This window comes from Musa acuminata, chromosome BXJ2-10 (assembly GCF_036884655.1).
Source record: "Musa acuminata AAA Group cultivar baxijiao chromosome BXJ2-10, Cavendish_Baxijiao_AAA, whole genome shotgun sequence".
Classification (NCBI taxonomy): domain Eukaryota; kingdom Viridiplantae; phylum Streptophyta; class Magnoliopsida; order Zingiberales; family Musaceae; genus Musa; species Musa acuminata.
This window is the reverse complement of record NC_088347.1, coordinates 35,678,412-35,695,993: the sequence shown is the minus strand read 5'-3', so window position 1 is coordinate 35,695,993 and position 17,582 is coordinate 35,678,412. Positions and strand designations below refer to the sequence as shown.

The window sequence follows — 17,582 nt, the reverse complement described above, 5'->3', positions numbered from 1 at the left end:
TACATGTGCTTAGATTAAGTCAGACTAATTTAACTATCATTCACATTCATCGTATTATTTTAACGTTAAAAAGACTATAGGAGCACTGATAAATATGTTTAGTTTTATTTCGATCGATGAATAAAAGAATCAATACCTTATTAGTCTCATGGTCATATTTTATCCGCGAGACACCTTTTAAGCTCCTTGAAAGGGTAAAATCATACTAGCTTATTTAAATCGGATAATTTTTCGTGAGTGCTTGTACTTACGCTTAATGACAAGAAATAGTGATTCATTAAATATTATTAATTTTTATATTAATATGAAATAGTGGGCTTGGGAAAGTGGCAACTCAACCACTGTAAAGTGCAGTCAACTTTCAAAGTAAGGCATTGGAAAAAAGCTCATAGTAATAGAAAGGTGGCAAATGCTTTCCTTGGATCACAAGAAACGTACAAGACTTGGTGGACTATTTTATGCTTCCACCTACTCATTGATTTTGTTTATTTCATGTGTGTTTGATGAAGATTTCGAATTGGGTGAATCCTAAAAGCTGAGATCGATAAGAAATGATTTGATATGTATTAAACTCTTGACATATTCGCATGTAAGATTTGTATTGAAACATATTATATAGATATCGATGAAACACCGAATAAAATAGAGATGGCTAAGACAAAAAGTAAATATCTCGATTGATTTACCAAAAATCTCATAAGCTTAATATGGTACATAAAGAAATATTTATTAAGAATATAAATCAGATTACATTATTTGTGGCCTTAAGCTTGTAGGTGAGATGAACAAAAAGGTCTTGTGTTTTCAATATTATTATTCTATAGATGACATTAATGCAAATATATTCATAAATTTGTCTTCTCCATCACATAATATTGTCTTTATATAAATATTTATGATAGAATATTATAGCCAGAAAAAAAATCAGATTAGAATCATAATTTTTTTTATATTTAATTAAAAAAAATTAAAAGTTATAAAAAATAATAACTAATTTATTTTCTAAAAAAAATTAAAATTGATGTAAAACTATAATAAACAAAGTTGATGTAAAAAAATTATAATCAAACTAAATACCTCTTTTGAAAAGAAAAATAGAATTAAAAAATTTGTAGTCAAACTAAATTTCTATATGACATCCCAGATTAAAAAAAAATTACAGAAGATTATTTTCTTTAAATTCAATTCCTTATCTTTATAATACTAAATATTTTTAACTTAAAAGATAATAATATCTTCTTAATAGGTTCACAAAAAATATTTTCCACACAAAAAAAACCATACATCTATTATTATAAAACAGTGAACCACTTTTAATTTTAAGTTCTATACACATCATAGATTAGGTGGATTATCAAATTGGAGTTAGAATTGGATCAGTTTTATTATATTATAAATAAATTTTGGATCTAAAAGCCCTCCTATTATATTCTTTATATTATTAATTATTTACATAATTGCAATAGTTTTACCGATCCTTTTTTTTACGAGGAAATATTTCGCAAATGTATATTATTTGGATGTGATCACTCACCCAGATCATTGGGGTTCATCTCGACCGTCCGATGCTCCATCGACGGACGTGATGGATCGTCCAAAGCTAGGCGGCCCAGGAAGCAGGCTTGTAAATGGGTCGGATATCTAATCGTAACAGGTTTGATCCGTTTTCGAGTTGAATCGGGTTTGCGTTAGATCCTGAAACCCTATATAAAGCCGAATGCTGTCGACCAAAACCTAAAGCGCCCATCACAACCAACTCATTTTGCTTCTTGGAATCCCCCGAATTCATCGGGGCCGCCGTCTTCGTCTCTCGAGTGTAATCTCTTCCTCTCTATCTCTCGATCGCCCATGGCGGACGGAATCGAAGAGGCGGCGAACAGCGTCTCCAATCTCTCCGTTACTGATACTACCGCCGCGGAAGCCCCGAGCAAGAAGTAGTCCCTTCGGTTACTCGGTCTCTTTCCATCTGTTGTGCTCTACTGATTGATCATTATTCTCTGTTCTTTTATCTTTTTCAGTGCTCTGAAGAAAGAACTGAAGAAAAAGAAGAAGGAAGAGGAGAACCGCCTGAAAGAGGAAGAGAAGAAGAAGAAGGTTCTTGTTTTGTGCCTGCCGATTTCTTTTCTTTGAATCCTTTTTTTGTTTACTTCTTTGCTTTGGTTGATGTTCTAAAAAGACCTAATTTTGCTGCTGATTGAGAAAAACCTTACTTGGGATTCAATATGCCGAAAGCTGGTCAAGAAAAGTTGGCCTTTGGAATCTAAATGTATTCTAAGTTCTCACTTTTTATTGCTTAATTTTCAGGTTGCTGCAATGCCACAGTCGCAGAAGCCGTCGTCAGCGGACGATGAGGATATGGACCCAACGGTTCGTTTGGCCTCCCTTTTCTTTAGCAGAAAAATAGGAGGTTTTAAGCATCTTTGGTTTGAATGTCTCAATCTTGGTGCATACTCTTTGTCACAGCAATATTATGAAAATAGGTTGAAAGTCCTTGCATCAGTGAAAGTGGCCGGCGGCAATCCTTATCCTCACAAGTTTCAAGTATCCATGACTATTACAGAATATATCGAGAAATATAGAGTTTTGAATGAGGGAGACCACCTTAAGGATGTTGAAGTCAACATTGCAGGTAGTGTTGCTGTCTGGTATGATTACTGTACAAGTATTTGATTTACATGCTTCTTCTGGTAGCTATTGTTGATTGTTCACTGGATTTGTTGCTTATTTTAAGGGAGGATTATGAACAAGCGAACATCTTCATCAAAGCTTTTCTTCTATGACTTGTATGGAGGTGGTCTAAAAGTGCAAGTGATGGCTGATGCTAGGTATCACTTGCTGAGATCAATTTCTAGTTTTGGCCCATTTCTTCTTCTTCTTCTTCTTTTTACCATATTTGTTTCTTCAGCTAAATTTAGCCACTGATGCATATTGGGATGGAGCTTTACTATTAGGGTTGAACTTGGACTGGAACTTAACAGTCAAGTATTCGGCTCATATCTTTCTCTATCTTATAGTTGGCACTAAGGGCTTGTATTACCTTTATTTGGCTAGTATTAAGTACGAACACATGCTATGCGTAAATCATCACTTTTTTTAACTACATGCTGTGGAAATACACTGTTCTGCATTTTTTCATTATAAAGCAAGCCTTGTGTATAAGAATATCTTATAATATTTGTACTTATTGCATATTATCCATTACACATAGAATGGACTTTCATCATTAGCTAAAAAGAGTGATATGCAACATCCTGATTGGTTTGAAGCGGGCATGATTAAGATTGGCTTTTAAGGATCTGATGAGTATCATAATATCAATTTTAGTTTAAACATTTTGGCCAGTGATTTGGGCCAAGCGAAGTTGATAGGTCAATTAACCCATTAGGTCCAGGTCGTGACATTTGATATCAGAGCCGATCTAGTATTGAGTATGGTGAGGCGGCTCGAGTAGGAAAGAATTACTTGTGGATGGAGTCAGAGGACTCGTCATGGTGTGAAGTCACCACTGGGCTACGCCTCACATGCACCATACTAGGATTTGATATGAGCTATGCACCATGCCAGTGATTTGGGCCAAGCGAAGTTGATAGGTCAATTAGCCCATTAGGTCCATATCGTGACATTTGATATCAGAGCCGATCTAATATTTAGTAGAGTGAGAGGGCTCGAGTAGGAAATGATTACTCGTGGATGGAGTCAGAGGATTTGTCACGGTGTGGAGTCACCATTGGGCTATGCCTCATATGCACCATGCTAGGATTTGATTTGGGCTATCTATGCAGGGTCTTGAGGAAGTCGTCAAGCCCTTGAGTGGGGAAAATTATAATACCCCGATTAGTCGCATATCGGAAGTGGACAAGATTAAGATTGACTTATAAGGGTTTGATGAGTGTACTACTATCTACTTCAGCGTAAGCATCTTGGCCAGTGGTCTGGGCTAAACGAAGTTGATAGACCAGTTAGCCCATCAGGCTCGGGTCGTGACATGATACCTATGCTATGTAGAAGTGGTTTTTCAAAAGATTCACATAGCAAATCTAAAGCATTGTATCTATTCCAGACACGATACGGAGAAAGAATACCATGATTGCCATTATCTTATACCTTCGTGCTTTGTCGTTACCATGTCTTTGAGAAAGGAACTGAAGGCAACTTTTGTTGATTAAATGGAGACTCAAGATTGATTATTGATTTTACTTTTCATGGAATCCAATGATATAATTTTGATGCAACTAGGCTTATCACATACATCAATTTCATGTATGCGTCTTAACTATATTGTTTAAGCGGTGACTTGACGTCAATCTTGCATCATGCAGTCAAAGTCTAGTTTGCATCTCTCTTTTCTGTCATGAATAAAATAATATGTTATGCTAAAATATTTGCTTTTACTTCACCAAAGACTGTTCAACATCTTGATTTTACTGTTAACTAGGGAGTCAGATATGGATGAAATTGAATTTGCAAAATACCATTCTGGTGTGAAGCGCGGTGACATTGTCGGGATATGTGGTTATCCAGGTTGGTAGCATTTTATTTAGGTACTAAAATAGTCTTACAATATTTAGAGGACTCTTTCCAGTATCATTTTTATTTTTATTGATCTTCCTGTTAAAATCAGGGATATAAATCTCAGTCCAATATCACAGATTGGTAGTGCTAATATATCGGGTGATATATCTGTGCATATCATCTGTTAACATTGAATAAATCAATAAAAAGTATTTTAGCAGTATCAAGATATAACTTTGATACCATAACTTGGTTGGGTGGATAGATACCTATCCATAGATATAATTGAGTTTTGAAACCTTGGTTATGGCTATATCCTTTAAGAGGTTTTGTATGTAGATAGTTATTCATAGATCTGTAAAAGCATTTGTAATAGGTCGAATGAAGTAATGGCATCAGTTTATTTGGTTAGACTAATTTCTGGCACTAATGATCATTTCTGAACTAAAAAAAATGTAAAATGAATGAAATTCAATTACAATTGTAGATATGGCAACACTAGTTGTGTTCTGCAATACAATTTTGAACTAATTCAAAATTTTTTGGTATTAAAATTCACCTTTCATGAAGCAAGAAAACTCAGTGTAACTTAATATTCATTTTCTAGCAAGGTTTGATGAACCATGTTTATTATGCTGAACTTTATCTTTTAACATGTCTTGATTGAAGATGCCCTCTCTCTACAAAAGCTCTGCATAGAATCAAAAGTTTTGCAGGTTGATTGTTGTCACGATTGGCCTTAATCAATAATCTAGACTTTTAAAGGAAAACACAACACTAAAATTGAAATCAAATTAGAGAATACTGCTTTTTGAAAAGTGGCGATTACAACAAGACGTTATGGATCCTTAAGTTTTCTTTTTGTATTTTTTGGTTCAAAGTTGCAACATTAGCCTGGAAAAAGGAACATGTACTGTCCTTACTTTCTTCATATGCAGGTAAGAGCAAAAGAGGAGAGCTTAGTATTTTCCCAAAAAGATTTACTGTTCTGTCCCCATGCCTTCATATGATGCCAAGGCAGAAAGCTGGTCCTGGCATTGAGAATGCTTCTGTTAAGGTATAAGCACATATAATAACTCTTTGATGCAAGTATAATACTATAAGCTTTAGTTCATATGATCTCATATAGTTTGTCTGTTCACTCACTAAAAATGGTTATGACCACTTCACAGAAGAATGAAGGGAAAGTGGCATCAGATGTTTGGGTTCCTGGAATGACAAGGAACCCTGAAACATATATTCTGAAAGATCAGGTATCTAAATTTTTTTTGGTTTGCTTGAACGTTTTTTTCCTTAAATATGCCAACAGCATGTATGATACTATGATTTGTGCTTTCCTAACATACAATTTTACTAACTGGTGCTATGTTCATGCATATTTTGGTACTGAGGGGGAATTGTTTGTCTACCATTACATGTGTCAAATCAGAGGATCTCTTGATGCTGACATAATATTACTCTGATTTCTGCAATGTCACCCTTTCTTAGTATATTTGTGCTTTCTTACATGCAGTTGACCATTACTTATGTACTATTCCAAAAGAGCTATGTGGTCAACATTATTGCTTTTAAAAGTCATATAATGATTGCTTTGATCAGATCATGGCCTATTTTCCATGAAGATCCTTGCAAAATTCAACTGTTTTTTTTAATGAAATCATTCTCAAATTTTTGTGTACCAAACGAGGTCAAATCTGCATTTATCTGCTTTGTTGAGTTTTCTTGTACATAATTAAATTGGATATAATTTGATAGAATTTTATTTCCAAATTCAATCAAGAGGTATATGGGAGAGCCTGGTGTCACACACTTTATATTCTAGTTGACTGGGATTCAAGTCACAGAAACAACTTCTCTACTAGGAGGGATATTGCTCATTATGTTGACTTTCCCAAGATCTTGCATTGACAGGATCCTTGTGCATGGGACTGCCGCTTAAATGAAATTGATTGACCAAATCAAATTCTTATGCTATTTAGTCTTATGTCTTTAATGCTTGTTTTCAGATACCTTGTGTCTTCTGGGTTGTCTTCTCCCTCAATTGGCACTTGAAATATTTTCATTTTTTCAATGTGTTGCATGACATTTTCTGTATGTTTAGATGAAGATCCTTTTCTGAACTATCAGTGTGTAATATATATTTGGTTTGTACTTTCCTTTCAGATTTTACTATCATTTTGGTAGCTGAACATTGGCTTTATGTTTGTGGTCTGAACTTTCATTTAACTAGTATCTGTTTGGTGCAATTTAATTTAACTGAACAAGGAGGAATGCTGAACTTTTAAATTTTTGGTGCTAGGAAACACGTTATCGTCAACGTTATCTGGATCTGATGTTAAACCATGAGGTTAGACAAATATTTAAGACTCGTGCGAAAATTATCAATTATATCCGGGATTTCCTCAACAAACTTGATTTCTTGGAGGTTGGCTCTAATCCCCCAATATTTTTTATTTTATGGTAACTTCGATGCAATTTTTGGCTATAAACTTTTGCTTTACCAGGTGGAAACACCTATGATGAACATGATTGCTGGAGGAGCAGCTGCCAAGCCCTTTGTCACTCACCACAATGAATTGAACATGAAGTTGTTCATGCGCATTGCCCCTGAACTTTACTTGAAGGAGTTGGTTGTTGGTGGGTTGGACCGTGTTTATGAAATTGGAAAGCAGTTTAGGAATGAGGGTATTGATTTGACTCATAATCCTGAATTTACTACGTGCGAGTTTTATATGGCTTTTGCGGATTACAATGATTTAATGGCTCTCACAGAAGAAATGTTATCTGGTAAGAATTTCACCTTCATGTGATTTTTTTTTAATTGGGTGTCAAAATGATTTCTAGTGTTGAAATTATTAAACAGGAATGGTCAAATCTTTAACTGGTGGTTATAAGATTAAATACCATGCAAATGGAGTGGACAAGGATCCGATAGAGATTGACTTTACTCCCCCATTTAGGTGCGACTGTAAAACAGTTCTTTTGTATAATTTTTCAGAGTATCCGGATGTAAGAGAATTAAACATACTTGATTCCCTTTTTCAGACGGATTGACATGATTGAGGGATTGGAGACTATGGCTAATCTTTCTATACCAAAAGATATTTCAAGTGAAGCAGCAAACAAGTACTTGTTGGATGCTTGTGTGAAGTTTGATGTTAAATGTCCCCCTCCTCAGACAACAACAAGGTTATTGGACAAGGTTGACTCGTCATTCTGTTATCTCACAATTCTTAGCTTAGAGAAGTGACAATTGATTTCTTCTACATGATTGGAGAAGAGCTGTATGGGCGGTAGAAGCATTAGAAAGCTGCATGGGGTGGCAAATGAGATGGAAAAAAAATCTATCTTCTTTTGATGGAAGAATATAGCTATCTTAATAACAAAAAAAGATCAACCACAAGTCTTTATGTTTCATTCGTACAATTTAATCATCAGTTTTCATGGATGATTATCTGATCGAGTAGATCCTACTTTCATTCTATTAGTGCATGACTTACTAAATTATTTTATATGGACTTGTTCAATAGCTTGTTGGGCATTTCCTGGAGGAGACATGCGTCAACCCTACATTTATCATTAATCACCCTGAGATCATGAGTCCATTGGCAAAGTGGCATAGATCGAAACCAGGTCTGACTGAGCGGTTTGAATTGTTCATCAACAAACACGAGGTATGTGACTTCAATCTTATCTTTTGCTATAAACTAATACATCATTTTGATGATGTTAACATGGGATTCAGGTTTGTAATGCATACACGGAATTGAATGATCCAGTTGTACAGCGTCAACGATTTGCTGAACAACTTAAGGTACTTGTGAAAAATTACTGAATATCATAACTGGGTGTTATTGAACTTTGGCTCTTTAAATTTATTAAACTTACCCAGATTCTAAATCAATGTCTAGTTGTAATTTGTTGGTGGTGATATCAGGACCGACAATCAGGTGATGATGAGGCAATGGCTTTAGATGAAACATTTTGTACTGCTCTTGAATATGGCTTGCCTCCAACTGGTGGATGGGGTTTGGGGGTAGATCGCCTTGCAATGTTGTTTACAGATTCTCAGAATATAAAGGTCTCATTTATATCATTGATTCACACATCCCTTTTATAGTCATGAATTTTTACCAAACTTGTGTTACATCTAGCTAAATGATTAATGAATATACTCGAATATGCGTCACAGGAAGTTCTGCTTTTTCCTGCCATGAAGCCTCAAGATGAGCCTTTGACGAAAGGTTAGCTGGTATCTCATCGCTCTACTTTGTTCTACGTTGTGAACTTTGATTTGGGTGCTTAACTTTCTAGCTGAAAGTATGGAGAACAAGAAAATTATGTCTAGTATCATCCTAGTTTCTGCTTTTTTTAGTTCTAAATAATGACCTGAGTGATGACACTTGGTGATGTCATAAAATTGATGATCCCACATCAGCTAGACGTTGGGGAGCTTAAGGGTCTCGAAAGAGCTGACAACTACTCTCCAAAAGGCTGTTATAGGGCTGGACCCTAGACGACAACACTGTGCAGGTTGTAGCCCAAAATTGGAGTACCTTTCTTTGGGATGTGCATTGAGGGTGGACCTCAAGGGACAAAACCATGCATGCAGCTATCATTCAAAGTGGGATGGTACCTTGTGCCTTGTGGTGCCCAGGCTTCATTGGCCATAGATTTGTGCATCATCACCAATTAGCGCTGATAATTTGGATGTTCTTTAGCATGTAGACGATGATGCATGTAGCAAAGTTCTGGAACTTGCATGAGTTTTAAATGAGTCAAACTAACACATCACCTCAGATTTTTAATAGCCTTCAAGGTGTGGGTAAGTTGATTATGCTAACACATCACCTCAGATTTTTAATAGCCTTCAAGGTGTGGGTAAGTTGATTATGCCCTAGAGACTCGTAGTTGTAGTTGAATCAGTTGTTCAATCAAGTCAAGATGTTACGGTTATCATACATTCTTTGGAATTGTGTCCAGGTCAACAACTAGCTAAGATGGAGCTTGGTCATACTTACTAATATTGTGTATAACGTTAGTAATCCACTATTATTGCAAGCAGACATGGAAAATTATTTCCTTTGCTTAAATGCCAATAATGATTTTTACACTAAATCATTTTCGCTTTTGCAGGTTAGTCTGCTGAAGGATTGCCCATGTATTTATTTTGGAGAGGCCAGCAAGGATCGAGAAAATACACTTCTTATCTGAGATTTGGATACTCGAGACTTGTTATCTGAGATTTGGATACTGGAGAAAACACGTTTGGCATTTGCGCAAATATTTTGTCCTCCGTCTCATTTCCTGCCGGTGGTGTTAGAAATCTGGTCTGCCAGTATTTATACTGATGTAGTTCTTACCCATCTCGATTGACAGTGACTATCCATTTCGACTACATCTTGTCAATATTATTTGGCGTTTGTTTCTGAAACACATTGACAATGTTGGCTTGCTGTTTCTTTTCCTGGCTTGCTAAAGCCTTTTGTTGGATCTTGTCCATGAACATGCGTGACATCAAAAGATATTACTAGATTTATTTGCTTCAGCATCTTGAACTTAAACAGGTGTTCTTATGATACCATAAAAGAATTATTATGCAAAATGACTTCAGCAGCATGCAGCTATCACAAACGCTATATTGCTAGTTAGGTTTGTTGTATATTTTGCTTTAAATAAATATATTTCTCGTAATGAATTCTAAGCATATTGTATCCTCATCAATCCCAATGAGCACACGACTTATACCATTTCTTTGATGGGTTGTTGTTCATAAAATTATGTTAATGTAATTATTAGATATTTGTTTTAGCCTTTAGATGTAAAATCCGATATATCTAGAAAGTGTGAGTAAGAAAACGTATAAAATCGGAAACAAATATTTATTTCCAAATTAATCATTCGCAGTTTTCTGAAAATGAAAAGGAATTGATGCACATTCCAAGAAAAGCTTTGAAGCTTAAGCTCCGCATATGAAGTCAACGCCGACCAAAGGTCGGCTTGGTTACGGTGGTTGTTGGTGGGAAACGCTCGAACAATTGGACGGTGGGGCGTTGACCACAATGCGCTTGGATGCCGCGTGTCCCACCGTAGAAATGCCTACGCCGGAGCCAACGAAGGCAGGACCGCCTCCCACGGGATCCCACCGCAATAAAGAGCCTCGACTCGCGGGCCGGAACGGAGTCGTGTGCTGTCTTCGGTTAGGTTCTCGTGTCGCGTGCGTCTCCGGCGGCCGAGAGCTTCTATCCTGCTCGTCTTGCATCCTCTCGGTATGCCCCGCGGCCTCCCTCTGTTCCGTTCGTCTCCCCTATCGATTCGCTTCTTCCGAGCAAAGTCCATCGGTTGCATTCCTTTTCCTATAGTCTCTTCACTTTGGGATTTCGATTCGTCTTCCTTCTCGATCGGGTTTGCAAGAAGAAAAGGCGGCCTTGTTTCTGCTCTGCTATATATGTCTCTGCTCTGGAGTTCGATTCCAACGAGCATTTGGGTTCTTTCTTGCAGAGAATCGTCGGTTCATGTGGGGTTTGGCCTCGACGGTCTGTTGTTCGGTTGTTTCTTCGTTCTTCTCTACTTTCCTTGGGGGTTGTTCGGCAAAGATGGGAGTAGCCGAGATTGCGGAGGCGATCGAGGTCGCGGAGCGGATTCCCAAGGAAGCGAAGCGGATCCTCTACGATTTGGCGTCGGCGTGGGTCGACGTCAAGGATTCCAAGGCGTTGGAGGTGGTGCAGCTCAAGGGGGCGATGACGAACGAGGTGTACCAGGTCAACTGGCCCACCCAGTCCAAGGACGGCGTCTCCCGGAAGGTGCTGGTCCGGATCTACGGCGAGGGAGTGGACGTCTTCTTCGATCGCGAGAACGAGATCCAGACGTTCGAGTGCATGTCGCAGCACGGGCAGGGGCCGCTGCTGCTCGGTCGCTTCGCCAACGGCCGCGTCGAGGAGTTCATCCATGCTCGCGTACGTTCCTCTTCCATCAAAAACTCCCCCCTTCCCCTCAAAGCTTAATAATTGCTGTTGATTGAAATATTGCATTGCTCCAATTGATGAATCCTGAAATGCTACTTTTACTGTTTGGGTAAACTAATGAAGATTAATAACTTACAAGTACAACTTTATTATTTCTTGAATTTAATCAATTGATTTCTATATTATCCTTTATGTGATGTGCCTGAGATGCTGTCTGGAGAAACCTTGAAGCATCTTCTGCCTTTCTGGAATCATAGGTTGGGGGGGGGGGGGGGGGGGGCGGTTCCTTTTTCTCTTGGTTTCATTTTAGATGTTTTGGACTTCATGTGCTTGTGGGGTCTGCTCAGTATATTATGGTTTATGCTGTCCCAAATGCTATGCTACAACACATAACCTCAACTTTTTAAGTTGTGGAAAGAGGTGCAATCAGGACCTTATTCCCTGCTATTATTGCCTGTGGATTGTTAAAATAACGCTAGATCGGAGTCCTGTTTTTGTGAGCTAATTGTCAATTAGCAGCCTGATGGCACATAGAACAATCATGTATCTTGTCGTATTCCTTATGTGTGTTCTCATAACATTTGGTTCAGTTTGCTTTTAATTTTTGTTCATCGGTAGCCGTATCTTACAGCTTATCTGATTCTTTTTCTTGTTTGGATATTCTTATAAAGGCATAAGGAAACTATTAGTAGAATGCCAGAAGTTGATTCTTTAGTTTGCCACCTGGGAAGCCCACCACCTAGAATCAGTCATTTATCAATGAGAAATCACTGTTTCGGTCGTATCCAAGTTGGGGTGCATTAAAAAAATACCACCATCAGAAAAATATTTAATGTGCTACACATGACTTGATACAGCTTACCCTTATTATACTCTCTTCGGTCAGACTTTTGGCATCTAATCAGGGCAATTCTTTGTCATGGTATCATTGTGAGCATGTTTTTGTAAGGAGACGCTCATGAAAAACATGCTTTAAAAATTCTGAGAAACGCCTTTTTCAAGGGACATTTTTAAGGAGACATTCTTTGTGTTCAAATCTCATGCAAAACATGCTTCAATTTTTTGGTCACACCTTTTTAAAAATACATTGTCCTCCATAAGTTTAACTCATGTATATGGAATAGCAGAAGTTAGGGCTGTGGGAAAATAATCTTTAATGATATGAAAATTTAGTTTTTCATTGCTCTCATACTATGAAGGAAGTAACTGTGGGTCCCTTTGGTATCCAGGAAACTTGCTGATTATTATAACCTTTGTAGATACCTGGTAGAGAGTGGAGTCAATCTGGGGAAGTTTTCCTCTAATGCATCTTAAAAGATTGAAGGATGGACCCAGTTATAGTACACATACCACAAGCTTTAATGCATATCAAACTCATGGCAGTCATGTTGTTGTAGTCTTGATGCAGTGGAACAATCTTGACTCTAGTAATTAAAAAAGATAAAAACAGTAGCACAACCAGTATACTATGTTTCCTCTCACTTTTAGCCGCTCACTAGAAGTTATCCACAATAAACAGTTAGCATAGAGCAATGTCACACTCGAAATACTGTGGTGATATCCAAAACATAATCTGGGTGTGGACCCAATTGTTGCATTAATATCATGTCTGAGGATATGGAATCCTTCAACATCTTTATTTTAAATGTAGATATAAGGTTAGTGTCCTTGCCATGCATGCTCTTAATAGATTGGTCACGCAAGTATATATTTTTCTATGGTAATACCAAACTAATCCTGATGCTTTTGTTATTTCAGACTCTCTCTGCACCTGATCTTCGTGACCCTGAAGTATCTGCTCTCATCGCATCAAAGTTGAGGGAGTTCCATGTTCTTAACATGCCTGGTCCAAGAAAAGTTTTCTTGTGGGAAAGATTAAGGTATATCATCGTTGTTTATAGGATTTCAAACTTGAATGTGAGCACTGAAGTGGTGGCTCATGCTACCTACTCTTTTGTCAGACATTGGCACAAAGAAGCCATCAAAATGTGCTCCTCTGAGGAAATCGAAGAATTTCGTTTGGATACATTTGATGATGAGATAACTACTCTGGAAAACATATTGTCCACAGAAGATCAGAGCATTGGATTTTGCCATAACGATCTTCAATATGGCAATATCATGATGGATGAGGAGTTCAGACAAGTGACTATCATTGTAAGTTTAACCTGATCTTGATGGCCTCTTGAACTCTCTGTATTTTCATGGCTAGGCTGCATCCTTTGGCATTCTGAATCATTATTTCTATAGTTTTTTCAAATCTGAAGAAGGCATTTTCTGAATTTGTGTCCAAATCATCTTTCTCACTCTTTGGTTTGTTGTAGGACTACGAGTATGCAAGTTTTAATCCTATCGCGTATGATCTCGCCAATCATTTTTGCGAGATGGCTGCAAATTATCATACAGAAACACCGCACATTTTGGATTACAATAAGTACCCAGGTTGGTGATTGTTATCATTGTGACTTTATGACTACTCTGTTATAAAAGTTTTTAGTATTTTGGTGATCAAATTTCGCTAAAATTGCTTATTTGGCAACAGATGTCGAGGAGCGCAAAAGATTTATTCAGATATATCTTTCTTCAGGTAATCTCTCTACAATCAAGAAAGCACAACTGTCTACTGACCTTGTGTATCGTAAAATAGTTCAATAGGCATAAACTATTCCCGCTCCTGATTAATCAGACAATTTGTCTGAATGATAAGGCACATCTGTTCTGATATTCAATATAAGTGAACGAGTCACCAATTCCTTGTCAATCTCATGACAAAATACAAAGCTGCAGGACTCTTAGGCTTTTGGCAAACGTCCAGTGGTCAGTTTGGTGAAATTTTGCGTTTAATTGAGCTGGCGGCATATCGTGGTTTTTCAGCATTATATTCTGTTGCAGTAGAAACGGAGAAATCATGTAGCCAGTAGTGGTTTTTCTATGGTCGGCGGATGTGTGTCTAGTTTTACACCGATTCTGAACCTTTATATGGTTCTCATTTCTTGGAACCTTGTTTAGGCAAACTGCCATAATGCTATCAATTCTATGTAACCATTGGGCACACCAGTGATCCAATTATAGAGTGTTGATCATTTGATACGAAGGTGTATGAGGACAAATGCAAATTTGTCGGACAATACTGTCGACATCCTTATTGATCGGAGCAGCATGTATAGAATGCCATCTTTCTAACTTTTATTATTTTTCTACTAATGATATAATTAATTACCACTATTGCAGGCAACGAAACATCAGAAGACGCGGAAGTCGAGCAAATGCTGCGGCTCATCGAGAAATATGCTCTTGCCAGTCATCTTCATTGGGGTCTATGGGGAATTATATCGGTACGCTTCCATCTTCTGTTTGTTGTTCTTCTATGTCTGGTCTGGTCAAATGCTGACAATAAAATCTGCTTTACCCACAGGAACATGTTAATGAGATCGACTTCGAGTACATGGAGTATGCAAGGCAGAGATTTCAGCAGTACTGGTCGATGAAGCCAGAAGTGTTGTGATTCCAGTGAATTGTATGCTTGTAGTATCATCAAATGTGTTCATTGCTGAACCCTTTACCGGTGTGTATTCATGTAGGTTCATTACTAAGATTGTAAAATTGTCAGGGAATAATACAAACTCTTTTGATGAAATTGTGTAATCCTTTCCCTCCATCTTCTCTGCTAATTTTGGTTCCCCTTCATATTTCTTATTTGATCGATGTCGGAGTTAGGTGCTGATAAATATTTGTTTGTTGTATAAGCCAGTAAATCGTTAGCTTATATTTATACCATTCTAAACGCAATCAGTGTATGGTAAAGAATTTCTAAGATCATCGCAAGTCTTATGATCAAAGTTCACCTTCACCTGTTACCTTTATAAACAAAAAACAAAATCAAAATATATTATCCCCACTTGACAATATTTCAAATTTCATATTAAAACTCTTCGGAAATTAGATATTTTGATGCTCAATATCTCTCTCTCTCTCTCTCTCTCTACAAAATGAAGACGTATCCTTCTTTCATAAGTCATCACGAAAAAGGTTCTTACGTTGTTGAATGCCTCACCCAATGATAGATATCTCCATCTATATGCACTCGAGCCCGTTAGCGTCAAATGACAACACTACATTATGTTTCAATAAGAGCTAATCCAATCCGGGAAACTATTATCTTGTCCTTACCGCCACATCTCATCTTCTTCTCATCACGCTTCGTTACCGACCTCTAAACTAAATGTACATCTATATGTGCTTGTTGATAGATATATCCCATCACCGTATTAGAAGATACATATATCTTTCCATCAACGACGACTTATGGTCAAAAGCACTTGCACAATGAATGACCTGAAGTCAAAACACCTCAAGGAAATGGTCAAACGAGGATGACATCCGATCACGATCGATTCAGCACAAAACTCATCTCGGAACACAAATAGAAAAGAGTTCCAACCATGGGAGCGAGGAAGAGCAAACACGAAGCGCAACCACTCGTCCCTGGGAAGACGCAGTCATCTCTCTCTCTCTCTCTCTCGTGGTTGGATGACAGCTTTTGTAGGAGAGCCTCGAGCGGCGAAGCCAAATGGCAGCCACCCTCAATTTCTCTACCATACTAACCCCACGCCCTCCTCCTCCTCCTCCTCCTCCTCCCTCTCCCTCGAGAGAGGGCCATCTCTGAGCTGGCCTCATTTGGCTTTCATTTGAGGCCTCTCATGTGATGCCGCTCTCTCTTCGCCCTCCTAGCCACTCCTCACCTCCCTCCCTCCTTCCTTCCTCCGCACCACTCTCGAACCAATCTTAATCGGATCGGCTTTACCAAGGGAGATAATGGCGCCGTCTCCGATCCTCGAGACTAGGCTCGACCTTCCTCTCTTCTGATCTCCGAGACCTGTTCGGTAGAAGCTTCGGTCGTATATTGAGGTTGGATCCTGACAAGAGACAAAATGAACGACCTACTCTCCACCACCTCCTTCAAGAAGTACACCAACCTGAAGCAGCAGGTGCAGATGGACCAGATGGAGGCGGGCATGAGCGAGATGGGCGCCGTCGCCGGCGTGAACCTCGAGCAGTTCTTCGAGGAGGTGGAGAGCGTGAAGAAGGACCTGCGGGGGCTCGAGGGCCTCTACCGCCGGCTGCAGGACGCGAACGAGGAGAGCAAGACGGTCCACAACGCGAAGGCGATGAAGGAGGTGCGCGGCCGCATGGACTCCGACATCGGGCTGGTGCTGCGGAGCGCGAAAGCGGTGAAGGCCAAGCTGGAGGCACTGGACCGGTCGAACGCCCAGCACCGGAACGTGCCGGGCTGCGGGCCGGGGTCGTCGGCCGACCGGACCCGGACGTCGGTGGTGAGCGGGCTGGGCAACAAGCTGAAGGACCTGATGGACAGCTTCCAGGGGCTGAGAACGAGGATCGCGGAGGAGTACAAGGAGACGGTGGGGCGGCGGTACTACACCGTGACGGGGACGCACGCGGATGAGGAGACGATCGAGACGCTCATCTCGTCGGGGGCTAGCGAGACGTTCGTGCAAAAGGCGATACAGGAACAGGGACGGGGCGATGTGATGGACACGATATCGGAGATACAGGAGCGACACGACGCGGTGAAAGAGATCGAGAAGAGTCTGCTGGACCTGCACCAGGTGTTCCTGGACATGGCGGCGCTGGTGGAGGCGCAGGGCCACCAGCTCAACGACATCGAGAGCCACGTCGCGCACGCCAGCTCCTTCGTGCGGCGGGGCACCGTGGAGCTGGAGACGGCACGGGAGTACCAGAAGAGCTCCCGGAAGTGGGTCTGCATCGGCATAGTCGCCGCCGCTCTGCTCATATTCATCCTGTTGCTCCCTCTTCTACCAACCTTGATTACCTTGCTTAGATAGAGAGAGAGTGTGTGTGTGTGTGTGCCGTGCATAGAGAGAAAGAGGCAAGAGGGAGGAGCAGCACAATTGCCCTTTTTCTTTTCTAACAAGTCATCCCCGGGATATTTATTCCATTTGTCTTTCTTTCTTGGATGCTACTAGATTCTTTGGTGAATCTTGATATCCTTGTAATGGTCTCTCTTGATACCGAATCTTTACTCTATAAATTTCCTTCAAATGGTAAAAGCGACGAAGGTCAACA

At 39.3% G+C, this 17,582-nt stretch overlaps 3 protein-coding genes across 4 annotated transcripts; all 3 read left to right on the top strand.

Annotated features, from left to right (window-relative positions):
* Window positions 1-1,722: 1,722 nt before the first annotated feature.
* On the top strand, window positions 1,723-10,060 carry LOC135625432 (lysine--tRNA ligase-like). 2 transcript variants are annotated; one of them, XM_065130244.1, is made up of 17 exons: window positions 1,723-1,934; window positions 2,019-2,094; window positions 2,305-2,367; window positions 2,464-2,629; window positions 2,732-2,825; window positions 4,436-4,521; window positions 5,451-5,569; window positions 5,685-5,765; window positions 6,812-6,937; window positions 7,017-7,299; window positions 7,376-7,472; window positions 7,558-7,714; window positions 8,043-8,186; window positions 8,258-8,326; window positions 8,450-8,593; window positions 8,705-8,756; window positions 9,649-10,060. In XM_065130244.1, the coding sequence occupies exons 1-17, from the start codon at window positions 1,849-1,851 to the stop codon at window positions 9,651-9,653; spliced, it is 1,848 nt and encodes a 615-aa protein (XP_064986316.1). In that variant the 5' UTR covers window positions 1,723-1,848; the 3' UTR covers window positions 9,654-10,060. The 2 variants fall into 2 exon arrangements, with proteins under 2 accessions (XP_064986316.1, XP_064986315.1); XM_065130243.1 differs by having other exon boundaries at window positions 1,738-1,934; window positions 8,705-8,764.
* A 540-nt stretch (window positions 10,061-10,600) lies between these two features.
* On the top strand, window positions 10,601-15,135 carry LOC135625434 (probable choline kinase 2). Its single transcript, XM_065130246.1, has 8 exons — window positions 10,601-10,781; window positions 11,014-11,468; window positions 13,236-13,357; window positions 13,439-13,634; window positions 13,802-13,919; window positions 14,020-14,064; window positions 14,709-14,812; window positions 14,893-15,135. Exons 2-8 carry the CDS (start codon window positions 11,028-11,030, stop codon window positions 14,980-14,982), a joined length of 1,116 nt encoding a protein of 371 aa, XP_064986318.1. The 5' UTR covers window positions 10,601-10,781; window positions 11,014-11,027; the 3' UTR covers window positions 14,983-15,135.
* Window positions 15,136-16,260: 1,125 nt separating this feature from the next.
* Window positions 16,261-17,566, top strand: LOC135625437 (syntaxin-124-like). The gene has a single exon (XM_065130250.1). The coding sequence runs from the start codon at window positions 16,409-16,411 to the stop codon at window positions 17,339-17,341; it is 933 nt and encodes a 310-aa protein (XP_064986322.1). The 5' UTR covers window positions 16,261-16,408; the 3' UTR covers window positions 17,342-17,566.
* The last annotated feature ends 16 nt before the right edge of the window (window positions 17,567-17,582 follow it).